The sequence below is a fragment of the Carassius carassius genome, chromosome 21, assembly GCF_963082965.1.
Source record: "Carassius carassius chromosome 21, fCarCar2.1, whole genome shotgun sequence".
NCBI classification, from domain to species: domain Eukaryota; kingdom Metazoa; phylum Chordata; class Actinopteri; order Cypriniformes; family Cyprinidae; genus Carassius; species Carassius carassius.
In genome coordinates this window covers 26,186,455-26,210,703 of record NC_081775.1, presented here as the reverse complement: position 1 = coordinate 26,210,703, position 24,249 = coordinate 26,186,455, and the positions used below count along the sequence as shown (strand labels likewise).

General features: G+C 35.5%; 1 protein-coding gene across 1 annotated transcript in view; it reads right to left on the bottom strand.

The window, feature by feature from the left end:
* Positions 1 to 456: 456 nt before the first annotated feature.
* LOC132098009 (mediator of RNA polymerase II transcription subunit 27-like) overlaps positions 457 to 24,249 on the bottom strand; it is a 62,515-nt gene continuing 38,722 nt past the window's right edge. The window contains exons 5-8 of the mRNA XM_059504083.1: positions 13,722 to 13,829; positions 4,414 to 4,455; positions 2,012 to 2,089; positions 457 to 945 (exon numbers count right to left, since the gene is read on the bottom strand). Coding sequence (XP_059360066.1) covers positions 811 to 945; positions 2,012 to 2,089; positions 4,414 to 4,455; positions 13,722 to 13,829 — 363 coding nt within the window. The 3' untranslated portion in view covers positions 457 to 810. The remainder of the gene's footprint in view (positions 946 to 2,011; positions 2,090 to 4,413; positions 4,456 to 13,721; positions 13,830 to 24,249) is intronic.

Sequence of the window (24,249 nt, the reverse complement as noted above, 5' to 3'; positions counted from 1 at the left end):
GCGTGAATTTGTCATGCTTCAAACATAATATTTAATAATTTAAATTTGCATGTACAATGTGTCATTGCAAAAGTGAAGTCACGTCAGGCGGGGTTAGAAAACAAAAGCTAACTTCCCATGCAAACACTCAGCGAAAGGCTTTATCACTCCGTCTAAATCTTGCATGATAAGAAATGAAAAAGCAACTGCGATTTTCAGGGTCATACACTTATAAGATTGTACTCTAGTTTGCAATTTTTCATGCATTTTTCATGAACTATGTACATTTTGTGTTTTTTTTTTCTTTTGCATTGGTTTCTAAACTTTACAGAAGCATAATTAAAAGCAGGAAAAGTTTCTGCTGACATTTGCCATTTTTTTTGCAGACCAGCAAATACAGTGCAGGGCTAACCTATTTGAACCAAAGAAACATATAATAAAAACCCAGATCTAACAAAAAAAAAAAGACAATATGTAGAAAAAGAAAAGCAAAGGCAGTTTATTTAAATGTCAAAAATGGACACAATTTTCATCCAACCTGAGGTCCCACCTACAACATTAAATATTACAACATATTTGTGGAATAAACTTCTAGCTATTTACATTCTAAAATCCATCAGCATTTTACATTTTCTCTTTCAAATGTAATAAATCATTATATGGTATCTATATGGAGAATAATATTCTTCCAGAAGAGGGTGGAGCAAAGCTGTGGAAATCAATAGGCTGTAAATTGTCTTCATGATGAACTGTCCACAACACAGAGCTAGAAACAGAATCTTGGAGTTTTCCAAGCCAAGCCATCGGAGTACTGTGTGACCCGGGACAGCGTCACTGCCTGCAGGTGTCATGGAAAGCCTCCAGAGTTCGGAAGTCCCTCCATGTTGGAGGAAGGCCCTCCTGCAGGTACTTGCCACAGCGTTGACACGGGGTCTGGAAGAGCTTGATGTAGCTCCTCAACCAGGTCTGCTCAAAAGAACACCACCACACAGACATTAGCGGACAATTGTACTTTTTATAAAGGGCTTAGTCGGGGTTTACCTGCACCTGTCAGGACGCACTGTCTTTCCTAATTCATCTGCCGGCCCAAACCACCCTCCACTGACTCCCTGTTATTCATACTCCATTTAGCACACACAAGAGTCCAGCTAACTAACTAACTAACTAACTAACTAACTAACTAACTAACTAACTAACTCTATCTATCTATCTATCTATCTATCCATCCATCCATCCATCCATCCATCCATCCATCCATCTATCTATCTATCTATCTATCTATCTATCTATCTATCCTCATTTGTCTATCTATTTATCTGTCAGTCTGTTCATTCAACCTATACCTGAACCACAATGAATTTATTTATTTTTTTTAACGAAGAAGCTGAGAGGACCTTGAAGAGAGTGTTTTTTTTTCAGGTTCTAAATAAGTTGTCCCAGGGATGGCCTTGGAGTGAAGCCCATCAACTGTATGGTTTAAATCTGTGTACAGGAGAAAGTCCATGATTCTAGCCATGATCAGAATAGCGCGGCATTGATCTTACGGAGAAGCAATCAATCTCTCCTCTCTTTTTAGTGTAGAACAGAGGTCGACAGAGTGTTTAAAGACAGACCGGACTCGATGCTTAACATTACACACAAATATACAAGCCACTATAAGGTTAACTTAAGTTATAAAAGATTTCAAACACAAAATCAACACTTGTTTATTCCAGGGGTGAGGTTTTTATACATTTTATGCCATTATACACTATTATTCATAGCTACAGTATTTACAGTGCACTCAAGTGATCGACTTTCAGTATGCGTTCCCTGGGAATCAAACCAATGACCTTGATGTTGTTATAGCCTTCCTCTTACCAGTTGAACTACAGGAATATATTTTGTAAGAATGGTCTTGCATGCATTCTTACAATGTGGAAAATCTCTTGTTAAACAGCACCACAAAACTAAAGGCAATAATACTAATAATTGCATGAGATAATTCTAGCACAATGCCATTAGAAGTTTAAAAGCAATGTACTATACCCACCATGAATGAGCGAACTACAACATCAGGCATCTGGGGGAGCTGGTAATGCAGGAGCGCTGTGGTTGCATGATCAGTGACCTGAAAGAAGAAAGAAAGATCACAGAGAAACATAACGCAATATGTACAGCGAGTGCATTAACATATGACCAACCACATTTACGAAACCAAATATGAAGAACAAGTTAACAAAATTACATTTGTGGTCTATAATTGGTGGTCGAAAACGGTCATGTGAACTAATCAATGACTGTTTTTGGTGCCAAACACCTTGAGTGACATTCCAATTGGACTTCAAGGAAAAAATTTAACTAAAATTACAGGGACAGAATAAAATGGTACAAAAGTTAAATCTTTAAGTGTAAATCTTAAAAGGTGTAAATACCTTTCCTCTTTATGAATGAATTTGAGTAAATGTTACTCTCATTCTCAATGGTGATTCATTAGATTATTAATACGGTAATACAAACATGTAAAATAAGTAAAAACGACTTGAAGTAATAATAATAATAAAAAGAAAACTACAATAAAATGCAGCACAATAAATACTACCATATAGTAGTTTAAATATTACAGATAAATAAATATTTAGTTATCTGTATTTCACATTTCATGTGTTTTGGAAAACGTCCATTAACTTGGCATAAAATGACCAGTACCATTTCTTTTTTTTTTCTGATATTTTTTCTTAAAGTATAAAATAATACAATTAAAATGAACTGCAATGAATAATAAAATAATTATATTACAATTACTAATAGAATTTATGTTAATAATTGTAGAATGCAACAACAACAAAAAAAAATTGTTCTAAAAATGTTCTTTAAGCAAAATATATATAATACATAAATATATTTGTGACCCTGGACCACAAAACCAGTTATAAGTGTAAATTTTTCGAAATTGAGATTTAAAGATCATCTGAAAGCTGAATAAATAAGCTTTCCATTGATGTATGGTTTGTTAGGATATGACAATATTTGTCTCGAGACACAACTATTTGAAAATCTGGAATCTGAAAAAATCTAAATACTGAGAAAACTACCTTTAAAGTTGTCCAAATTAAGTTCTTAGCAATGTATATAACTAATCTAAAATTAAGTTTTGATTTATCGTAGAAAGTGTATAAAATAACTTTATGGAACATGATCTTTACTTAATATCCTAAAGATTTTGGCATAGAAGAAAAATCGATAATTTTTACCCATACAGTGTTTTTTTTGGCTATTGCTAAAAATATACCCCAGGGACTTAAGACTTGTTTTGTGCTTCAGGGTCACATTTTGTATTTCTTTTTTTGCATGCATGGGCACACATTTGAAGACATTCTAATTAAAATCTATTTTCAGAGCAAATCTACCTACACTCAGATTAACTCCTAAATCCAATTTTGCAGAAGAACACCATAACCTTATTACTTTCCCTAAAATCCCATCTTCCATCACTAATTTAATTATAGAATGGGTCTAAAAAGCGAACCACTTCAATCTCCTGTCATCGTTTCATCAGACTGCCAATGCTGACCAAAGTCCTTATGGGAAACCGTCCACTCTCAATAGTGATGCATTATGGGAAAAGAAACTCAAGTGGTTACTACTAAAGTGTAAAAAAGCAAAGAGATGCTTTATTTAATAAACACAAAAACATCTGTGTGAAAACTATTGGACAGCGGGGACATGTGAAGAGTAAAGAACAATTAATTAAGCGAGCTCTGAAAATGGGAACACAGAAGTGACAGCTGGGAGGGGAAGATGAGAGGCGGCCCGTCCCTCCAGTTTTGAGGCAGCCTGGGTTTGAGTTAGCGTTCTCAGCCAGAGAAATAAAGAAATAAACAGGTTTGTGCTTTGATCAGCCTGTGCAAATGCGAGAAGCTCAGTTACAATGCGTTCCAGGCAGCTCGTCATACACATTCTCTGTCCTTTGAAAGGAAAGCAAGGTGCATCAGCATTAGCAAGACTACGAAGTTTCATCTGGCCCAGAGGCTGACTGCTCTCTAATTCCAGCCTAATGAGAATTGTGGAGGGTGGAGAGAAGACGACTGGAGCCCAGATGTTTAGGGGGCTGTCAAATGAGGGCGAAGTGGCTCTGAGTGAAATGAAAAAAAAAAAAACACGAGGACAAATGATGTCTGAGGGATGAAAGGCAAGGATTGGCAGTGGAGAGGTGACAAGAAATGAGACCGTCATTGAGAAGAGGGATCTCATTAGAATTTCACAGACCTGCGATTTAAATTTATTTATTTATTACAGCGCTTAAATTCAATCTGAAAGACAACCATAGGATCATTTAATCACTGTTCCGATATTTCCCAACATACACTATGGGTAATGAGAAAGATACGCTCTGTTGATTAAACTCATTTTTTCTTTTTACGTTTGTTGTGATGCGTTTGCTGCTTAACTCACCTTTTGAAATGCCTGATAGTTGGACTTTGACCAGATGTCAAGCTAAAAAAAAAAAAGACAGAAAAGTAAACATCAAGCATTTTGATAACTGCATAGCACCCAACTTTTACCCTTAATGACAACCCTTCTTAAACTCTTATGACTACATTCCAAGAATCCATTAAGCCTCTAGTTAACGTCTTTCACCTGGATGCTCCTACACTGCACTTTTTAAATTGAAGAGTTGTTTAGCTCCATAAAAGCCAATAAATAAATAAATAAACCCCACGATAAAAAGTACTATGTTAGAGGTACAAATGTGTGCATGTTTAAAATAAGAAAATGAAAAAAAAAAGTTTTAGATCTTTTAGATTCTCATAGTGATTCGTTTTTCAAATAACAAAATAAAATGCATATATACAACTAAAATCCAAGGGAAAAAAAAATAACTTGAATGAACCAGAATTCTTCAGGATGATTTCTGGCTGTTTGTGTAAAATTCTTCTGATTGGTTCATGCTCAACCCAAGGTTTAATTTTAAATAAGTAGTTTGCATTTTTAACATCCAGAAAGAGCTCATTTAATTTTTTTTTTTTTTAATTTTACATTTTTCTTAAATCTATAATGAATTGGAATGAATTAATTATTTATTAACTTGTTTTTGAGGAGCTGCATTTCTGTCAACATATTGGATCAACTGTCATTTTGCTGTCAATTAGAAAATACGGACCCAAACAATCAGTACTGCTTTATTAATCTGTAAAATCCTGTGTTTATGATGTATTCATGTATTGTGTTTTTCCTGTGCTGTTTTCTTTGTGGGTGTGGATGAGTATGGCTACGTTCACACTGCAGGGCTTAATGCTCAATTCCGATTTTTTGAAAAAATTAGATTTTTTTGCAAGGCCGTTCACATTTCCAATTAAATGCGACCTTTTGTGATCTCCTGTGTGAACGTGAAATGACCCAGAAGTGATCCGCATGCGCAGAAGAGTACTCAACGGCCAACGACGTCACTTGTTGTTTGCGGAAGTAGCTAAACATGGATGTCATAACAACAGTGTAGTCAACAGCGGAGCTCGTTTAGCAATATTAAAGTTATTTAAGCAGCATCGTCCGCCATGGTTGTTGTTTATCTTCTCATTCCCGCCTACTTCAACGCAGAATTATGACGTTTGAAGCGTATGTGATACATGTGACCTGGCCGTTCAGACGGAGGTCGCATTTCAAAAGATCGAATACGTATCGGATTTAGGACCACATACCCAAGTGGCCTGGGTCGCATTTGAAAAGATCGGATCGGTGTCGTTCAGACTGTCATGAAAAGATCGGATACAGGTCGCATTGGGGCAAAAAAATCGGAATTGGGTCGTTTCAGCCTGCAGTGTGAACGTAGCCTATGTTTCACCTGCCTCTAACAAGGATTGTGTGATCAGTCAGTGAGAGGTTTTGAAAGTTGTTTTGTTTTTGCCTTTTGTTATGTTTTTATTCGCCTCTATAGGTGGGCAAAAATATAATATCACAATTTTTATTTAGAAATATAACGATTCTCGATTTTAATTTCTTTGTCATGTTGGTTTGACTATTTTGCAAGTTGTCTGAGCATTATAGCTAAACTAACTTCCCTATTATAAAGACAAAGTCTTTCAAGGCAACAAAAATTTAAAAAAGAATTGCGGATATTTAGTGGGCAAAAATAAAAATCTTTGTCATTATTTTATTTTTGTTATTTAAATATGAGAACAAAGATACACTTTGCAAATACACATAATATATAGGGAGGCACTGAATGTTTGGCAACCTAAATTATTCGGCCGAAAATAGCAAAAAAAAAATCTTTCGTGTTCATTTTGTTTGGCTTTGGCGAAGAATTTTATAATACAATAGGTGTATTTAGCAGGAGCATTCAAGAAATTGAATGAACAAATATAAAAATAAATCACTATATAGACTGATTACAATTAAAGCAACTGTATTAACGTTTTTCAGTCAGGTTTTGGTGTTTTATTACAACCCGAATTCCGGAAAAGTTGGGACGTTTTTTAAATTTTAATAAATTAAAAAACTAAAAGACTTTCAAATCACATGAGCCAATATTTTATTCACAATAGAACATAGATAACATAGCAAATGTTTAAACTGAGAAAGTTTACAATTTTATGCACAAAATGAGCTCATTTCAATTTTGATTTCTGCTACAGGTCTCAAAATAGTTGAGACGGGGCATGTTTACCATGGTGTAGCATCTCCTTTTCTTTTCAAAACAGTTTGAAGACGTCTGGGCATTGAGGCTATGAGTTGCTGGAGTTTTGCTGTTGGAATTTGGTCCCATTCTTGCCTTATATAGATTTCCAGCTTCTGAAGAGTTCGTGGTCGTCTTTGACGTATTTTTCGTTTAATGATGCGCCAAATGTTCTCTATAGGTGAAAGATCTGGACTGCAGGCAGGCCAGGTTAGCACCCGGACTCTTCTACGACGAAGCCATGCTGTTGTTATAGCTGCAGTATGTGGTTTTGCATTGTCCTGCTGAAATAAACAAGGCCTTCCCTGAAATAGACGTTGTTTGGAGGGAAGCATATGTTGCTCTAAAACCTTTATATACCTTTCAGCATTCACAGAGCCTTCCAAAACATGCAAGCTGCCCATACCGTATGCACTTATGCACCCCCACACCATCAGAGATGCTGGCTTTTGAACTGAACGCTGATAACATGCTGGAAGGTCTCCCTCCTCTTTAGCCCGGAGGACAAGGCATCCGTGATTTCAAACAAGAATGTCAAATTTGGACTCGTCTGACCATAAAACACTATTCCACTTTGAAATAGTCCATTTTAAATGAGCCTTGGCCCACAGGACACGACGGCGCTTCTGGACCATGTTCACATATGGCTTCCTTTTTGCATGATAGAGCTTTAGTTGGCATCTGCTGATGGCACGGCGGATTGTGTTTACTGACAGTGGTTTCTGAAAGTATTCCTGGGCCCATTTAGTAATGTCATTGACACAATCATGCCGATGAGTGATGCAGTGTCGTCTGAGAGCCCGAAGACCACGGGCATCCAATAAAGGTCTCCGGCCTTGTCCCTTACGCACAGAGATTGGAGAGCCTCTGCCCATCTTTACTTCTGAGAGACTCTGCTTCTCTAAGACAAAGCTTTTATAGCTAATCATGTTACAGACCTGATATCAATTAACTTAATTAATCACTAGATGTTCTCCCAGCTGAATCTTTTCAAAACTGCTTGCTTTTTTAGCCATTTGTTGCCCCCGTGCCAACTTTTTTGAGACCTGTAGCAGGCATTAAATTTTAAATGAGCTAATTAAGTGGATAAAAGTGTAAAATTTCTCAGTTTAAACATTTGCTACGTTATCTATGTTCTATTGTGAATAAAATATTGGCTCATGTGATTTGAAATTCCTTTAGTTTTCATTTTATTAAAATTTAAAAAACATCCCAACTTTTCCGGAATTCGGGTTGTAACATTAAAGGTATAATTCACCCAAAAATAAAGTGTTTTATTTTTATACCATACTCACTCAAAAGTTGCTTTAAACCTGAATGAGTTTCTTTCTTCTGCTGAACATAAATGCTATTTTGAAGGTGGAAAACCAAACAGTTGCTAGTCCACAGCGATTTCCGTAGTTTTTTTATTCTTCTTCCTACTATCAAATTCAATGTGGACCAGCAACTGTTTGGTTACCTACATTTTTCAAAATATCTTTTGTGTTCCGCACAAGAAAGAAATTAATACAGGTTTGAGACAACATATGAGTGAATAAACAATGACAGAAATTAAATTTGAAGGTGAACTATCCCTTTAATGAAAGTCGACAGCATGTTTAATACGGTCTCTTTAAGAGCTGCACACATTTGTTTTTCTCTCAACTGTTTACTTTCATTTTAGACTTAACCTAGTCTATACATAAACCTTGTGTGTTTTGACAGTATTAGTGCAAAAGATAACTTAATGATAACTTAATTTAGTAACCAGGTGCTGTTTGACAGGCTTTTTAGTGCGCGTGCTTAGGGTATGCATGCTCAGAAAAAACACACGTCACAACAGCACGTGAACGAAATGTTTAACTGGCAAGGCTTTAAAGCAGATGCAAAAAATTTACTTTTGTGATTGTGAATAAGTGCAGTGTCCCATGAGAGTAACTCTACCGCTGAGTTAACAATGATGTGAAAGCATTTGGCATTGTACAGTATATTGAGACGGAGGCACCAGAACTGCAGCACATAGAATGTGCGCTGTAGCACCATACTACTTTTCTTCAAAAGCAGATCGTGGAGACATTTTTATTGTCCACAATCAGTCTTTACTCTACTTTTTACCCACAGTCTAAATTTTATTATTGCCCCAATACACCCTAGATAGGGCATTGTAAAAGAGTGCAAAGAGTGCAAAAGTTCAAATAATTCTGTTTAGAATTTAAATATTACATTTAGAATAATAAACCCAATGTACAATCAAAGGTATAGTTCACCCGAAAATGAAAATTCTGTCATTAATTACTCACCCTAATGTTGAGAAGACATGAAGGAAGAATTGTTGAATAAAGTCATTATTTTCGTTTATCTTGCACACAAAAAGTAATAGTGTAGCTTCATAAAATTATGGATGTGCCACTGATGTCACATGGACAATTTTAACAATGTCCCGACTACCTTTCTGGGCCTTTAATGTGTCAGTTGCGTTGCTGTCTATGCAGGGTCAGAATGATCTCAGATTTCATCATAAATATCTTAATTTGTGTTCCGAAGATGAACGAAGGTCTTTCTTCATTTGACTGTTTAAAGGTCAGTTATGACTAGCCCTGCGTCTGATGTCCGGACTGTTGTTTGGGGCTGAAAAAAGCCATCACTAATCAACCCGTTGAGCGAAGGTCATCAGAAGAGTTTTCAAAAACGACAACAAATCAAAATGTTCTCTGATTCTATTATCAAACAGGCCCGGTGTCAGCATTTATCAGAGAAATCAGACTCCATCTCCCCTCTGTCCTCAAACCCACCTCCATACACTGCTGCCCTTTGAAGTAAAAAGAATGCCGGATCACAAATTACCCAAGAGATGTCTGAGATAGTCTTTGAAGCCCTACTTTGATAGCATAGTTTCCCTTCTCCAACCCCTTCCTCTCCTTTTTTTGTGTGCTTGGAGGTTCAGGCAGGCTCTGTTGGGCCTCTTGCATGTGGTTTTGGTAAACTATGTGGCATCATTTAAATTGTAAGGACCAGAGAGAGGATTTAAAGAAAAAAGCCTGTCGATATTCTGCCCTGAATTAACACCTCGCAGAGTCCCAAAAAGACCTCTGAGGTTGATTCAAGGGCAGGAGTTTTCTGGAGTGCTTCTACTGAAAATCGTAAATGAAATAAAATAAAATAATTTAAAATAAAAATAAAAAATACACTGTATACAGGGGCGGATCTACCGGGGTGGCAAATCCCACCCTAAAAGAAAGCCTTGCCACCCCAGTTGGCAGCAACGAGTTAAAATGTATGGCCAATTAGAAAATTTACGAGCACGAATCTCCAATGTCCGACTGCAGTGAATCCAGCAGCACGAGAGGACGCCAGAGCGGCACGAGACTGATTAGTTTGGAAAAGTTTCTGAGCGCGCGAAGCGAGGGAACACAGGAGGACAGAGGTATAAATGGATTATCTATCTATAAAGAAATTAAACTATAATGAAAGCACAGTGCTAGCATAGTTGTAATGTTGACTTTGAGATGATAAATATCAGGTTGAAGAACGTTATTTCGCTAACTAACGTTACAGTGGTGTAGTCTACTACGTTATTCCATACTACGTGATACGTAACCCACTTTTAAAAAGCGTGAGGATACGTAACAACTTCGTTTTGTGTCTGAATTTTCACACTTTCATTCATAAATCACCCGTCTGTGTTTGAAAAGCGACAAGGATTGAATCGCGGAATTCAGTCACAAATAGAAGTTGCTTCATAAAGCAAAACGTCACGGAATTCTGCCATTTTTGAATTAATTAATCAAAAGTAGGGCTGTACATTTAATCAAATCTCGATATGGACTAGTGTCTGTGAATATTAAAGGTTTTGTCATACAGGTCTCTGGGAATGAGCGCTCAATGTGTTCTCTACCACACATTGCAGTTTCTGTCTGTGTATACGATACAAATGAATGACGATAGTTTTATCAAATGTAATGGTGAAATCCTCTCCTAGTGCGCTGGCGTGCACATGTTGTAGCCTACATCATGTAATATAGTGAAGAGCTGAAAACACTGTGTGTGTGTGTGTGTGTTCACTACACTGTGATAAAAATATTATTTTAAGGGAATATCACAGAAGTTTTCATAGATGTTTTAATTTAAACTTGCCAAAACAATAACACAATTTTTTTTCAAAAACAATTTCTAAAAGTACATATGTATTTGTGCCTATAATGTTTATTTGTTTATTATTATTGTCAGCTAATAAAACCTATGCTTCAGGGACCATATTCATATTACATCTAAGGCTAAATGTAGCTCTTGACTGGTTGAGTTAGATGGTGATTAACACTGAACAGTAGAAAATCAGTTGAGTCTCCCCATCTGTAAATGTCATTGGCTGTTGAAGTTGTGTTGCGTTTCTTATAATAAATTGACATGTTGATTACACTTAATCTTTCATAATGCTCTCAATTACATGTCGATGCATACTGTATGCATTTGTGAGTGTGGAGGTGCTTATGGGATAATGGTCAGGGACAGGTGGGGGGGGGGGGGGGGGTCACAGTATACACACTACAAAAAAGACTACACCACTGTATAGCCTATAATGTTAGTTACTTAGGTCTGACGTTTGTTCTGTGTTAAATAGGCTACAAAAGTTAATATAGCGTATACATATACTATTTATCATGAAACTGTGATAACTGTAGCTAAATTCAGTATATATACGTCTGCCATATGTTGCCACCCCTCAAAAATTCCTGCCCCCTTCTTGCCAGCCCATCAATATTTTTCTAGATCCGCCCCTGACTGTATACAGTTTAATATTGAGATGGAACAGGAAAAAAGAATGCAAAGTTTGGGCTGAATTCTTCGAGATTTTTTGCTGTGGATCCTCTGATTGATTTCAAGGTTTAATTTTAAATCAGTATGTATTTTTAACATCCAGAAAGAGCTCATCTCATTTTAAAGCTCCATAATTTTAAATCTGTAATGAATAGGAATTAATTACTGTTTGTTAACTTGTTTTTGAGAGGCTGAGTTTCCTTTCTGAAGATGATCAGATATTTAAACTCGTTTTTATTAATTAATTAATCAATCTCGTTTCTGTTCTCTGCTGTTTATTTATAGCTAAAAAAACTAGTGATGCACCGAAATGAAAATTCTGCGCCGAAACCGAAACTTTAGGATGCACTTGGCCGAAAACCGAAACTGAAGCCGAAAATGGCTTCTTTTAAAAACGTATATATATATTGCTTGGATTTAATGGATCTGAATTGAAAAATCACAATATAATAATCAAACTTTTATTAACAGTTACATAAGAAAACATAAAATCTTTTTTACAATAAATATAAATAATAATTATTCTTCAAGTTTTATGTTCCATCAAATAAAATAGTTTTTTAAAAATTGTTCAATTTGAGATATTTGCAGAACAAATGTTACATATTGCAACTTTGGTGTCCTCTCGTATAGGGCTGTCACTTTTGTGAAAAAAAAATCCTGTTCGATTTTTGAGACATAGGCAAAGTGTTCATTGACGAGAGAAGGCCGTTAAAATCGATTCCCTGTTTTCGTTTTCAAAACTTGTGTTGGTTGGTCCGATCGATTGTGCAGCTTTTGTGACAAGCTTTTTTTGATTGTGACAGCCCTTTGACATGCTTAATCTTTGATAGGCAGATGCGTGATAACAGCTCGACCGTGAGTGAAACCTAAGCGCTTGCGCACGGATGGGAGGGGCGGGTGACATTCATTTTCGGTTTATGTTTTCGGCTGTTTTTTTTATTTCGGCCCGAAACCGATAATGCCATTTCGGTCGAAAATTTTCGGCGGCCGAAATTTCGGTGCACCCCTAAAAAAAACACAATGGTTGAAAATAAATCTCTTGCCATAAATAAGACAATATTTTTCCTATTAATCCTAGTATATCAGAATAACAGAAATTAGTATCTGCTAGTCTCTTTGACTCATTACTTAGACAGTTAGACTGTCACAATTTGGATACAAAAATACATATAATATACATATTAAATATATATACACGTATACACACACACACACACACACACGTGTATATATATACATTCTGTACACACACACAAATTTACAATGAATATTTGAAATGGTTTATTATTGCATACTTTTAGATAATCAAAAAAACGCTAAAAATGCAATCATTTTTTTTATGATGGGTTTACATATTTAAAGACTGAATATTTTTTGATCATAGAATGCTACAATCTTTTTTGACTCATTACTAAATCAGACCATTAAAACAAATCACAGAGTAATTTTTTATTTTAGTTTAATTAAGTTATATTTCCAATTATAATAGTTCTCCATTTTTTTAATAACCAAAATATGCCAAATAATATGTTTAAAACAACATACTGGCATACTACTCTTCTATTTGAAATGTTACAGCAAAATGTTTAATTTTTACCAAAATAACCAGTATACAGTGTAAAGTGCACAGTATACAGTAAACAGTACGTAAGCACCTCATTCCAAACTCTACATGCAGAAATTAACTCATGTGTTTTTACCAGCATAATGAGAGCGGTTTAGGCCGAACTACTGATATCCTAGTGTGAGCGTTGCAGGGACTGTCAGTTTGAGCTTTCTCATAAAGCAGCGGAGGTTAATATGCAATTGCTCACCACACACGTTTGGACGCAGAGGCCCAGCGGCACACAGCACAAAGCACCGGCCTGGCAAGCGGTTCAGAAGATTCACATTCCCTGCCATAATTAACTGTGATCAAGCCTCTCCGCAGCTTTGATGGCCACCTCATATTAGTGTCACCAAAGAGTGTTCAAACGTTGCAGCTTTCGCAGAGACATACAGATTGCTTCAGAATGAATGAGAGGACGCGGCTCAACCTGACACGGGGGACGTGAGGATAGAGGGTATCGCATACGAACATGCTTTTCATGTTCAAGAGGGAGCCGAACACATGTGAATAATTCAACAGCTGTGCAGAGACTTTTATCAATAGCTACAAATCCAGGGATTTCACATCCTTACCTAAGCCAGAAGTACTCAAGCTACATTTTAAGGTTTAACTGGGGGAAAAAAATGGATGAAAAGGAGTTTTAAACTAGACTTGAACATGTAACGTAATGATATGTTTTACCTTTCCATCCTCCGAGTATACATTCTCATGATAACCTCTGACAATCGTGCGGTCAATAAAAAGGCTCCTCATTACCACGATGGCTTTCAAAACCTTCCCCAGGGTGACCTGGAAAGAAATAAGACAACAGGAGATAGGATGAGTGGATGATATTTGAGCGTTTCAATTATGGCCACTTTTTTTGCATTCACTCAATTCATGAACTTATTACAAATATTTATTCACATAATATATACACTTTGAAATCAATCTCAAGTATGCTCTTTAATGACTGTTCTCTTCATGGAAACCAAGTACACTCATTTTTGATAAAACTTAATAGAGATGAAATTCATTCGTGAATTGGATTAATAAATATTAAAATGGTTTGATTATTTAATTCTTTGTTAATGATTAAAAAATGCAGTAATATTTTCATGATGATTTAAATATTTTAAAACTGAAAATGTGCATAAATATGCATTAATCTATGCATAAAATATACACAGTTTGCAAAAATAAATGATAATCATGGTAAAGAGTTTTAGGTAACACTTAAAGCTTTTGTCTCTAATGCATTATAAAGGGTTATAAAGGATATAATGCATTATAATTATTCATAATATGCATTATGATACATTATATCTTAAATTATTAAAAATCGAATTATAAAACTATAAATTATAAACTAATTTAAAATTAGAAAAAAATGCAAAAATAAATGGTAATCATGGCAGTTTTTTTTATATGACTGTCATAAAATAAAATTAAATAGTTAATTTGTTTACTTTAATAATTAACTTTTGGGACATAAAGTGGTCACAATTCATATTTATTAAACCAAAATATCTTTATTTTAGAGTTGAATTGCAAATCAGAAACAGCTGGTTTGGCCAATTTTTCTCAATTACTAAAACATACAGCATAAAACCCCTCTCTTCCGAGAATTATTTTTTTCCTTCATGCCAAAAAAAGTTCACACTCCAGCCTGAAACCATCTGCTGTCAGAAGGGCTTTCGCTTGAGTCTTTTGGCTTAAAATGGGTTTAATCTAAGGCAAAGGAGGAAATCCCAGTACAATATTCTTAAATCCTCACATTCACTTAGGTTTCACGCTACGCACACCTCAGAGAGGAAGACAGATACAGTACAACATGGACAGGAAGAGGGCAGAGGATCTCTAAACCAACCCCTCGATATTTGCCAAAGCTGTTTAAACATCAACAAAACAGCAATGGGTTTCAGCTGAGCCCCACTTGCTGAATAATTTATGTATCAGGCACAGTGAAGGATGCTGGGTTGGCCTGGGCCAGGTCTGAATGCTGGCAGGGTGGTGACAGTTCTTTTTGTGGTCCCTCTGAGGTTTTCAGAAGCTGCTAGATTTGACCCCACCACTGACTGTGAAGGGGGACACGCTCAGGTGGTCCGAAAAAAGATGGGCAATGGTGACCAGCATGATAAAGTTCAACTAAAATAACACCCAGGTGACAAAGGTTGACATAAAAAGAAACTATGAATCAGAAGAAATGAAATATCAGGTCATTTGAGATTCAGGAGAGGTTTCAGTTCCTCAGAGCTCTGTTTTTATAAATGCCAAACCAATAATGCAATATGGAGGGGACCGCTATTATATAAAGGGATTTTAGTATGGCAGAGATGAATGTACTACTGTGGAAAAGAAAGAAATGAATTCAAATGAGATTTCACAAGCATTACAATGGATTGATTGTCTGGGAGTCAATGAAGAAAAGCAAACATGTCACTGAAGTCCAGCCAAAGAGTCTAGTGAGGTTCTATGCATACATGAATAAATATATGAATAGGAAATTATTTGTTGCTTGGGTGAAAGATCTGATTGTAAACACGAACCATATCCGTTGAAGGAGATGTCACTGCCATAGATTCCCACACCTGGTAATTGGAAAACTTTTACAGAGATAAAGATTGGGTTTCACTATGAGAAATGGAGATACACTTTCTCAGACTTCATTACAGTATGTAAATCAGCTCTCCAAATAGATAGATAAAAAGCACTCCAAGTAAATATGTTAATTTCTTACTTCAGAATTGTTTGTTTTTTTTCATATTTACAGTGTAAGTTTTAGTGATTTTCTCATGTGCTTTTATCATTTGTATTACTTTGTTGTTTCTTTTTTAACATTTCTATTTAGCTTAAATTTTTAGTTTTATTAATTAAGTCATTTCTTTTCAGCTGTATTCAGTTAGTTTCCAGTTTTTTTTAAGTTATCCATCTATAATATTCATTTTGTATATTATATCAGTTTAATTTCATTGATTTCATTTAAGGATTATTTTTTTTTAATAGTTTTAGTTAACATTATTTGAAACAGTACAGTGGCGACAACATGATGGTATGGTAATAACATGGTACTTTGAAGTATACTATGGCATTTAGTGATTTAAATTTTCTATCACATAATCATTAATTTATTATTTCTAAGCAAGATACTTTAGAGTGAAGACAAAGATAAATACATTTACATAAATGTAAATTTAGCCTGGTACAAGCTATTTTTGAGCATGTAACAGAAATAAGACTATATGGTACTTATTTGGTCTATTCTGTCTATCCACTATTTTACTAATGAGCGCAAAAAGTCTGTTTGGGTGCGGTCATGCTCTGTTCTCCATAGCTAAAATGGGGTAAAACAAACTCACTGAATTATTAAACTGAAGTTTTTCATTGTAGTTAAATATAAAAATGTGTGCATGGTTATGCTTTGCTGTTATTGGCTGCCACAGTAACAGCAATAAACTTTCTGTAAAAAAGCAATTCCTGTAAATTACTTGTTTTGTGCAACGTCAAATCTGTCTGTGTCCAGCACTGTATGCATTGCATTTTATGTCAAATGCTGACATGAGAAAATAATAATAATAATTCACCTGTTAATATGCTGTGTGTGAAATAATAAAATAATGTGATCAAATATTGTGCTTTAATCACTTTGTGAACAAAATCCCCTGAAATTCACCCCGATCAGGAAATTTGACTAGAAATGCCAGAGACCGTTCCAGTAGGAGTCTGGCAAGGCTTCCACGTTCAGGGAAAAAAAGCGGATAGGTAAAAATAAAAACATGAAAAAACTCAAAACAAGCGCTTACATTTTTAGACAAAGAAAGAGTCATATACTTGAAATACAGAAAAATGTTTAGAACAGAAATGTTTTATAAAATATCCCTTACACAAGGCTCCTTCAATCACATGGCATCAAGCAAACAAGAGTGTACAGATATGTAGAGTACAGTACACTGGAAAGTTCTCCCTCCCTCCCTCCCTCTCTCACACACACACACACTTCAAAACTCAACAGTAGGTGACAAAAGAAACACTGTAGACATGATCAATCATGTCAAGATTCAGCAGAAATACCCATTCAGACCCATTCGTACTGCGTGAGCCTCACAACACGTTTTTCTCGCTTTGAGGTTTGCTTATTAAATTCATGTCTGTCAGAGTAGCTGAACGCCTGGCCTCTGCCCGGAGCCGCTTGGCACTGGCAGTCAACACCAGCGCTCACAGCCTGAATCCATTACCCCTGACAGCCTTTAAAGTCATAGTTCTCCCAAATGTAAATTGAAATATTATTTTTCTTGCCAGAAAGCCAACTTAGATGGTGGAAGCCCAAAAACGAAAGCAGTTATTTTTGTTCACTTAACGGCTGCCTTATACAGTGGGGAAAATATATATTTGTTCCAATGCTGATTTTGTAAGTTTGCTCACTTACAAAGAAATGAAGAGTCTGTAACTTTTATGGTAGGTGTATTTTAACGGATATAGACAAAATGCCAACCAAAAAATCCTGAGAAAAAAATATTTTATAAAAGGTTAGAAATTGATTTGATCTCTTTGATCAGTATTTGAAAGTATTTGATCCCAAGCAAAACTTGATTAGTACGTGCTGCAGAAGCCCTTGTTGGCAAGCACAGAGATAAGACGTTTTTTTTAGTTGGTCACCAGGTTTGCACATATCTCAGGAGGGATTTTGGTCCACTCCTCTTTACAGATTCTCTCTAAATCCTTAAGGTTTTTTGGCTGTTGTTTGGAAACTCAAAGTTTCAGATCCTCCACAGATTTTCTATAGGATTGAGGTCTGGGACTGGATAGGCCACTCCATGAGGGACTTCTCCTTGAGCTACTCTTTATTGCCTTGGCAGTATGTTTTGGGTCATTGTCATGCTAGAGGACCCATCCATGACCCATCTTCAGTGTTCTGGCTGAGGAAAGGATTCTCGTCCAAGATTTTACAGTACATGGCCTGTCCATGTGCCCCTCAATGTCCTGTACCCTTAGCAGAAAAACAGCCCCAAAGTATAATGTTTCCATCTCCGTTCTTGACAGTAGGGATGGTGTTCTTGGGGTCATAGTCAGCATTTCTCTACCTCCAAACTAGGTCTGTCACGATATTAGATTTTTCATATCGTGGTTATTGTGGCCATAAGAATTCACGATATCAATATATCATGTTATCTATAGAAACCTTGGGGGGCAAAAGATATCATTCAAATTATTTTTTACTTCGTTTATTGAGTTTTTCTATTTCACCCAACGAACATAAGGATACTGATAAACGCACATCCACATCAATACACTCTATACACCAACTATTTGAATATCAAAAAAAAAAAAAAAAAATCTAAATATTGAAAAAATCTCCTTTAAAGTTGTCCAAATGAAGGCCTAAGCAATGCATATTACTAATCAAATTAAGTTTTCATATATTTACAGAAGAAAATTTACAAAATATCTTCATGGAACATGATCTTTACTTAATATCCTAATGATTTTTTTGCGTAAAAGAAAAATGTATAATTGTGACCCATACAACGTATTTTTGGATATTGCTCAATATAAACCCCAGCGACTTAAGACAGGTTTTGAGGTCCAGTGTCATATGTAATCAAAAAAATTATTCTTTACAGTGACTGAAATATAATAAAAATATATAAGTTCCAGAATAAGTTTTAGCTAATTACAAATAAGATAAAATAAAATCTGAGGCCACGATGGTCCAAAAGGAGTGATATATAAATTAAAAATAAAATGAAGGTTAAAAGAAAGCGAAGAAAACACCCCCCAAAAATATAAATAATAATTATAAATAAAACAAAACAAAATTAAAATAATATAAATTGAATAAAAAAATAAAAAAATCTAAAAACAAGAGTAAAGCAGAGTAAATAAAAAAATTATATAAAAAAAATTAAAAAATATAATCAAATAAAATAAGTGCTAGAATAAGTTTTAGCAAATTTTAAATAAAGGTTAATAAAACAGAAAAAACTAGAATAAAATGAAAAAACAAAAAGAATTGTGTGATTCTTGTAGCGTGAGTTTGCCTTCTGGTCCTTCTTCTCCTTTCATGAGATTCCTGCTGAGTGCTGCAGTAATAAAACCACCACTGATCACCAGCCGGTGGAGGCACAGAACTTCACAGAAACTTCAAACTATTTTTCCCTCATGCTGAGTGTCTTTTTCTTTTTGTCTTGTTTCTCCACAAAATTATTTCTAAAAGAAACAGATTTATAGAGACTATGGACAGAGGACACCACACATTCACACAAAAACAACAAGCAACTATTGTGTTATTACCTTAAAAAAATTACATTCACTGATAATTGATTCACCGATTCATCAGATACTACAAAGAAACATTCACACAAAAGTACGTCTTTACTTAATGGATTTTTTTATCTTATTTTTTTTTTCATGCCCCCAAATTAAAACTGTTTATGATAAATTTATGATAAAACTATTTTGTTTTGCACAGAACAAATCCCCCTCCCCAAAAACCATGATTCCTTAAAGCAGGATTTCAGGAGTGGATCAAGGCTTCCGAATGAAACCACACTTCTACAGAGAGGTTAATAGATCCCAGCTTCCTAAAACACACCACTGATGTGTGAATCACTGACGCAAGACATACTAAAAGAAAAACAACCTCAAAAAGCTGTAACTTCAAATCTGAACTTTCAGCAAAAGAGAATTTGCAAATATTAGCTCGCCAGTGTGACTCATGATTTCACAATTTCTCATAATATACAGAAACAAAAAAAGCCAAATCCCTTGCCGTAATTCTAGGTGTGAAGCCAGTTAGCACCATCAATAGCTATTTCTAGGCATGCTTTTCAGCTATAAGCTATTGGGAAAGTACATTTCTGGCCTAGGGCCAGAGGAACATAAATACTAGAAAGAAAAGAAGTTGACTTTGAATGTGGTAAACATCAGGGCGTCCTGGAAAGGTTCATTAGCTGATCTTAAAGTGCATCCCCGACCGACTGGATCGCAATGGCGGCAGATGGTATTTTTTATTTGGAGTGACAGTGAGCCGCGGAGAGGGAGGGGAAAGTGGCAAAAACTGTGAGATTGGACAAAAAAGAAACAGTTTCTAAGCAACAAGTGCGATCTCAAATCAGCTGCGAACAAGGAAGGAAAGAAGCCAGGCGAGAACGTGGCCAAGCGTCCTGCTCCCCAAGACCTTTCCTTTGAGAAAAATGGATCCTCATTCAAGTTGCTTGAGACCAAAATAATGTTCAGCCAAACCACTCTACTGTATGCTTTTCAGCTCATTTCTAAAACACGACTGCATTCACTTTGACAGAACTGGGGGAAATTAGACCCCTTTTACAGCTGTATCAGGCCATGTGTCTGGATATTCTTTAGCTTTGCATCCAATCACACATTATTGTGCATAATTAAAAAAATCCAAACACCTCCCCCCCCCCAAAACAAAACAAACAAACGATAAATACATTAATAAAATTAAATAAATAAATGAGAAAATGATGACCTCCAACAGAGGTAATATAAATTAATAAAAATAAATGAATTAAACAAATTTAACTAATAAAACAACACAGAAACCAAAGTAAAAAAAAGAAAAAAGACAATTAAATAAAATAATAAAATAAAATAAGTTCTAGCTTATAATACATATTTCCAAAAGAAAATATGAGAACATGATGGTCCAACAAGGGTAAAAAAAAACCAGAAAAAATATAGAAGAAAAGAAAATGTAAAATAAAATCTATATTAGGGGAAAATTTTATTTGGAAATGTTTTAAAGAATTAATTATTTTTTTTAAACAATTTAAAAAATTCATGTATATTAAAATGTGTGTGTATGTATTTTTAAATATATATTAAAGTTTTAAAGTGCATTTGCAAAAACAGACTAAGAGAAAGATGTGAGGGAGGATTTGGGGAGGTAAATGAGAGAATCCAAGTGTAGTCCAGTGGAATAACTCACGGGATATTGTTCATTAAAATGGATGACCAGATCCCAAGCGAGAATCACATGTTTTTTTCACATTGCGAGGGCTGCATAAAAATAAAAAGAGAAGAAGCTGGAACACAATAACAAATCAGATAATGATTATTTGATATAGACCAATGTGGTCAGAATCAATCCCTGAACACTTTTAATGTTGTCAGATGCGATACAACTGTGATTCGATCACTGAAACTGCATAATGGTAGATGTAAAGGTGGCATCTCATCTTATACCTTACAGGGCTGTCGCTGCACTCTAAATAGCACGGGGAATAGTTGTTTTTAGCGGACAATGTCAGTTTGACAGATTTTGAGGTACACAAATTGCTCTATTTTGATAATCTTGGAAACCTGAATACCACAGCTGAGGTCTCAGAGTGCCCACCTCATTAGCTTTCAGCACAGCTTACTGTACCATCAAAAAACACGAGGAACAAGCTGACACAACATAACGCGCCTGAGTGCAAAGAGGGGTGTTTTCCAATAGCCTCTTCCACCCCTACGAGTACGACCCGCTCTGACCTTTCCACCTCACGCCGCTTCTGTCCTCATCAGCACAATGCCACACTCAGAGGTCGTTCTGGAATACAGTCAATATTCCGCAACCTGCCTCACTGGTGTGACTGCTGTGGCAGCGACCTTGAGGTGGGAGAAATATTTTTAATGTAGATCAATAGCAGAGCAAGGTCACTTTAGAATTCAATTAACAAAAAATAGCTTGACTCTACTCCAGTGTGAACCGTTGAGCTGACCAACCAGTCCACAATGATTCAGTCAAGGAGGAAAGAGAAAGAAGGGAAGTGGCCAGAGAGCGTCAGCTCTCTAGCAGCTAGCAGCTAGCGCATGCAATCTAACACACTGAGCTGTAGAGCTCATATGGACAACTCAGGTTTGGATCCGAGTCCGACTACCACGAACATTTTACATGCTTCTGTCCTTTCTCAAATACTGATTCAATGTTAAAATATTTATATTACAATATTAGGCCTGGGCGATAAAACGATATCGATATTTATTGACGGTACACATTCTTCAAGAAAGATAGAAACAATGTTTGTCATAACGCTCGATATAGAGATGTGCATTGAGTGACGCAGACAGCACACACAAACCCGAACACATGCTGAAATGAGTGCTGTGTCTGCCTGTGATGAACAGATTGTGAATAAAGAATGAATATTAGTCGAATTTCTAATATACATTTGCATTTGAATGTTAGGAGTGCGTCAGCGGGCATCATCAATGGCGCGCAAGATGCGGTGATAATGACGTAAGTGACGTTGTTGCATTTTAATGTTTTGTCAGTCTAGCCCACGAGATTCAACGCTGCTGTGTTATTCATCCAAAATTTTAGAGAAATATAGAAGCTCAATGCGGAGATGATGTTCATAAGGTAAAAACTGGAAACCAAGCCATTCACACAAATGCATATTCTGCGCATTTTTTAGATGGACAAATATGACTGCTGCACTCGCATCTCATGCAAGAGATCCAAAGAAAACCATACAAAGTTAAAACAATTTAAACTTTTAGAAAACACGTCACAAATTTGTGGAGGTTTATTCCTTTATACTGCATCTCATTTTTTTTTAAATGCAATATGCGTGATCGTTGCTTCTGCTATTTGGATTAAGCAATGCATAAACATGACACTGTTTTGTTCATAATTGTTTATGCAATTTACGAGATTATATTTGATTTTGAGTTAATTTAGACAATGCCAGTTTTTTATAGACCGTTATTTCCTTGCATTGACAATTGAAATGCACTGCATTATTTTGCTCATTGCGCCCTCCTAATGGCCTCGGGAGATGAGACAAAAGGTTCCTTAAGGCCCATTTAATCTGCATATAAAACATTAGAAATTAGATACGTTTAATTTTAATTTTGTGCTTGATTGATAAAACAAAAAACATTTGTTGTTTCAAATTTGAATAATTTTAAAATACAGTGGTTAAATGTAAACTTTTTTTTGAAAAAAGGTTATAAAAAAATTATCAATACCGTATGATATGAAACATTAAATCGTTGATAAATTTTTAGCTATAACTTTCAGCCCTATTATTACAATACCATTCTAAAGTCTGTTGAAAATAGTTGTGCCACTTTTTTTTTTTTTCAGGATTCTCTGAGGAAAGCAGTTTAAAAACAGAATTTATTTATACAATTTTGAATAATATACATGTGTGTATATATATAGATAGATAGATAGATAGATAGATAGATAGATAGATAGATAGATAATTCCAAATTGTATAAATAAATTCAGAACAAAGATTCCAGAGAGACAAGATATAATATGAGCAGGAGTTGTAAACAGACAGACTGATACAGAAGTGGGAATGTGTGTGCCATGAAAGACCTCTCTGGAATCTATAGCTCAAAATCACTATCAGCCGTTCACAGGCTTCAAAAAACTGTATATTCTACTGAAGCCAGTTAAAAGCATCTCTGTGCAACTGCCTTTACACATGTTCATTTCCATACACACTGTGCCATCTGTAACTCAGGCAGAACCCTGTGGGACGCTTCACGTTCAGAACTGGCTTTGATCCGGACCGCTGCAGGAGTGACAAGCTCCAGTTTGTGGCAGCACTTTTAAAAGTGGGTTTCCAAGATCTAAAATGCATTTCCCCACTGCTCTGAAAAAAGAATAATGTACATCACGCTTCAGCATATAGTTAATAACTGTCATGGAAGAGGGTATGAGGTTAAGCTAATGGAAATACAGGTTGAAGAAAAGCAGGTAGAGGGCCTGAGAAAGATGCATTTTCCATGCTAATTAACATCCCCTAATTATGGTCGGACAAGGCTGTTAGGCGGAATCTGCCCGTAGAGAGCCGTCCCGTGCCCCAATTAATGCCATCGCACTCTGCACAGCCGGGCATGTTTACAAACTGATTTTAAAGAGATGCAGCACTGCTGTGGAGAAAGCTTGATTGCTTCTTGTTATAAATGGCAGATGTGTACCACACGGTGATGTTTTCCAACCCTCCCTTCCATTCACTGCTATCTGTTAACCTCTAATACAGTGGTTCTCAACTGGTGTTTAAAATAAAAAAATATAATAACATAAAACAAAACAATTTTATGTTATTATATCAATCCAATGTAAATTAAAATTAAGTAAATATTAAAAATTCAATAATCAAAAATAAAATAAATAACTGAAAAAAACCTTTTGGATCTGATGGCCAAAACAAAGTAAAAATAAATAAAATAATAACAATAAAACAAAATATAATAATAATAATAATAA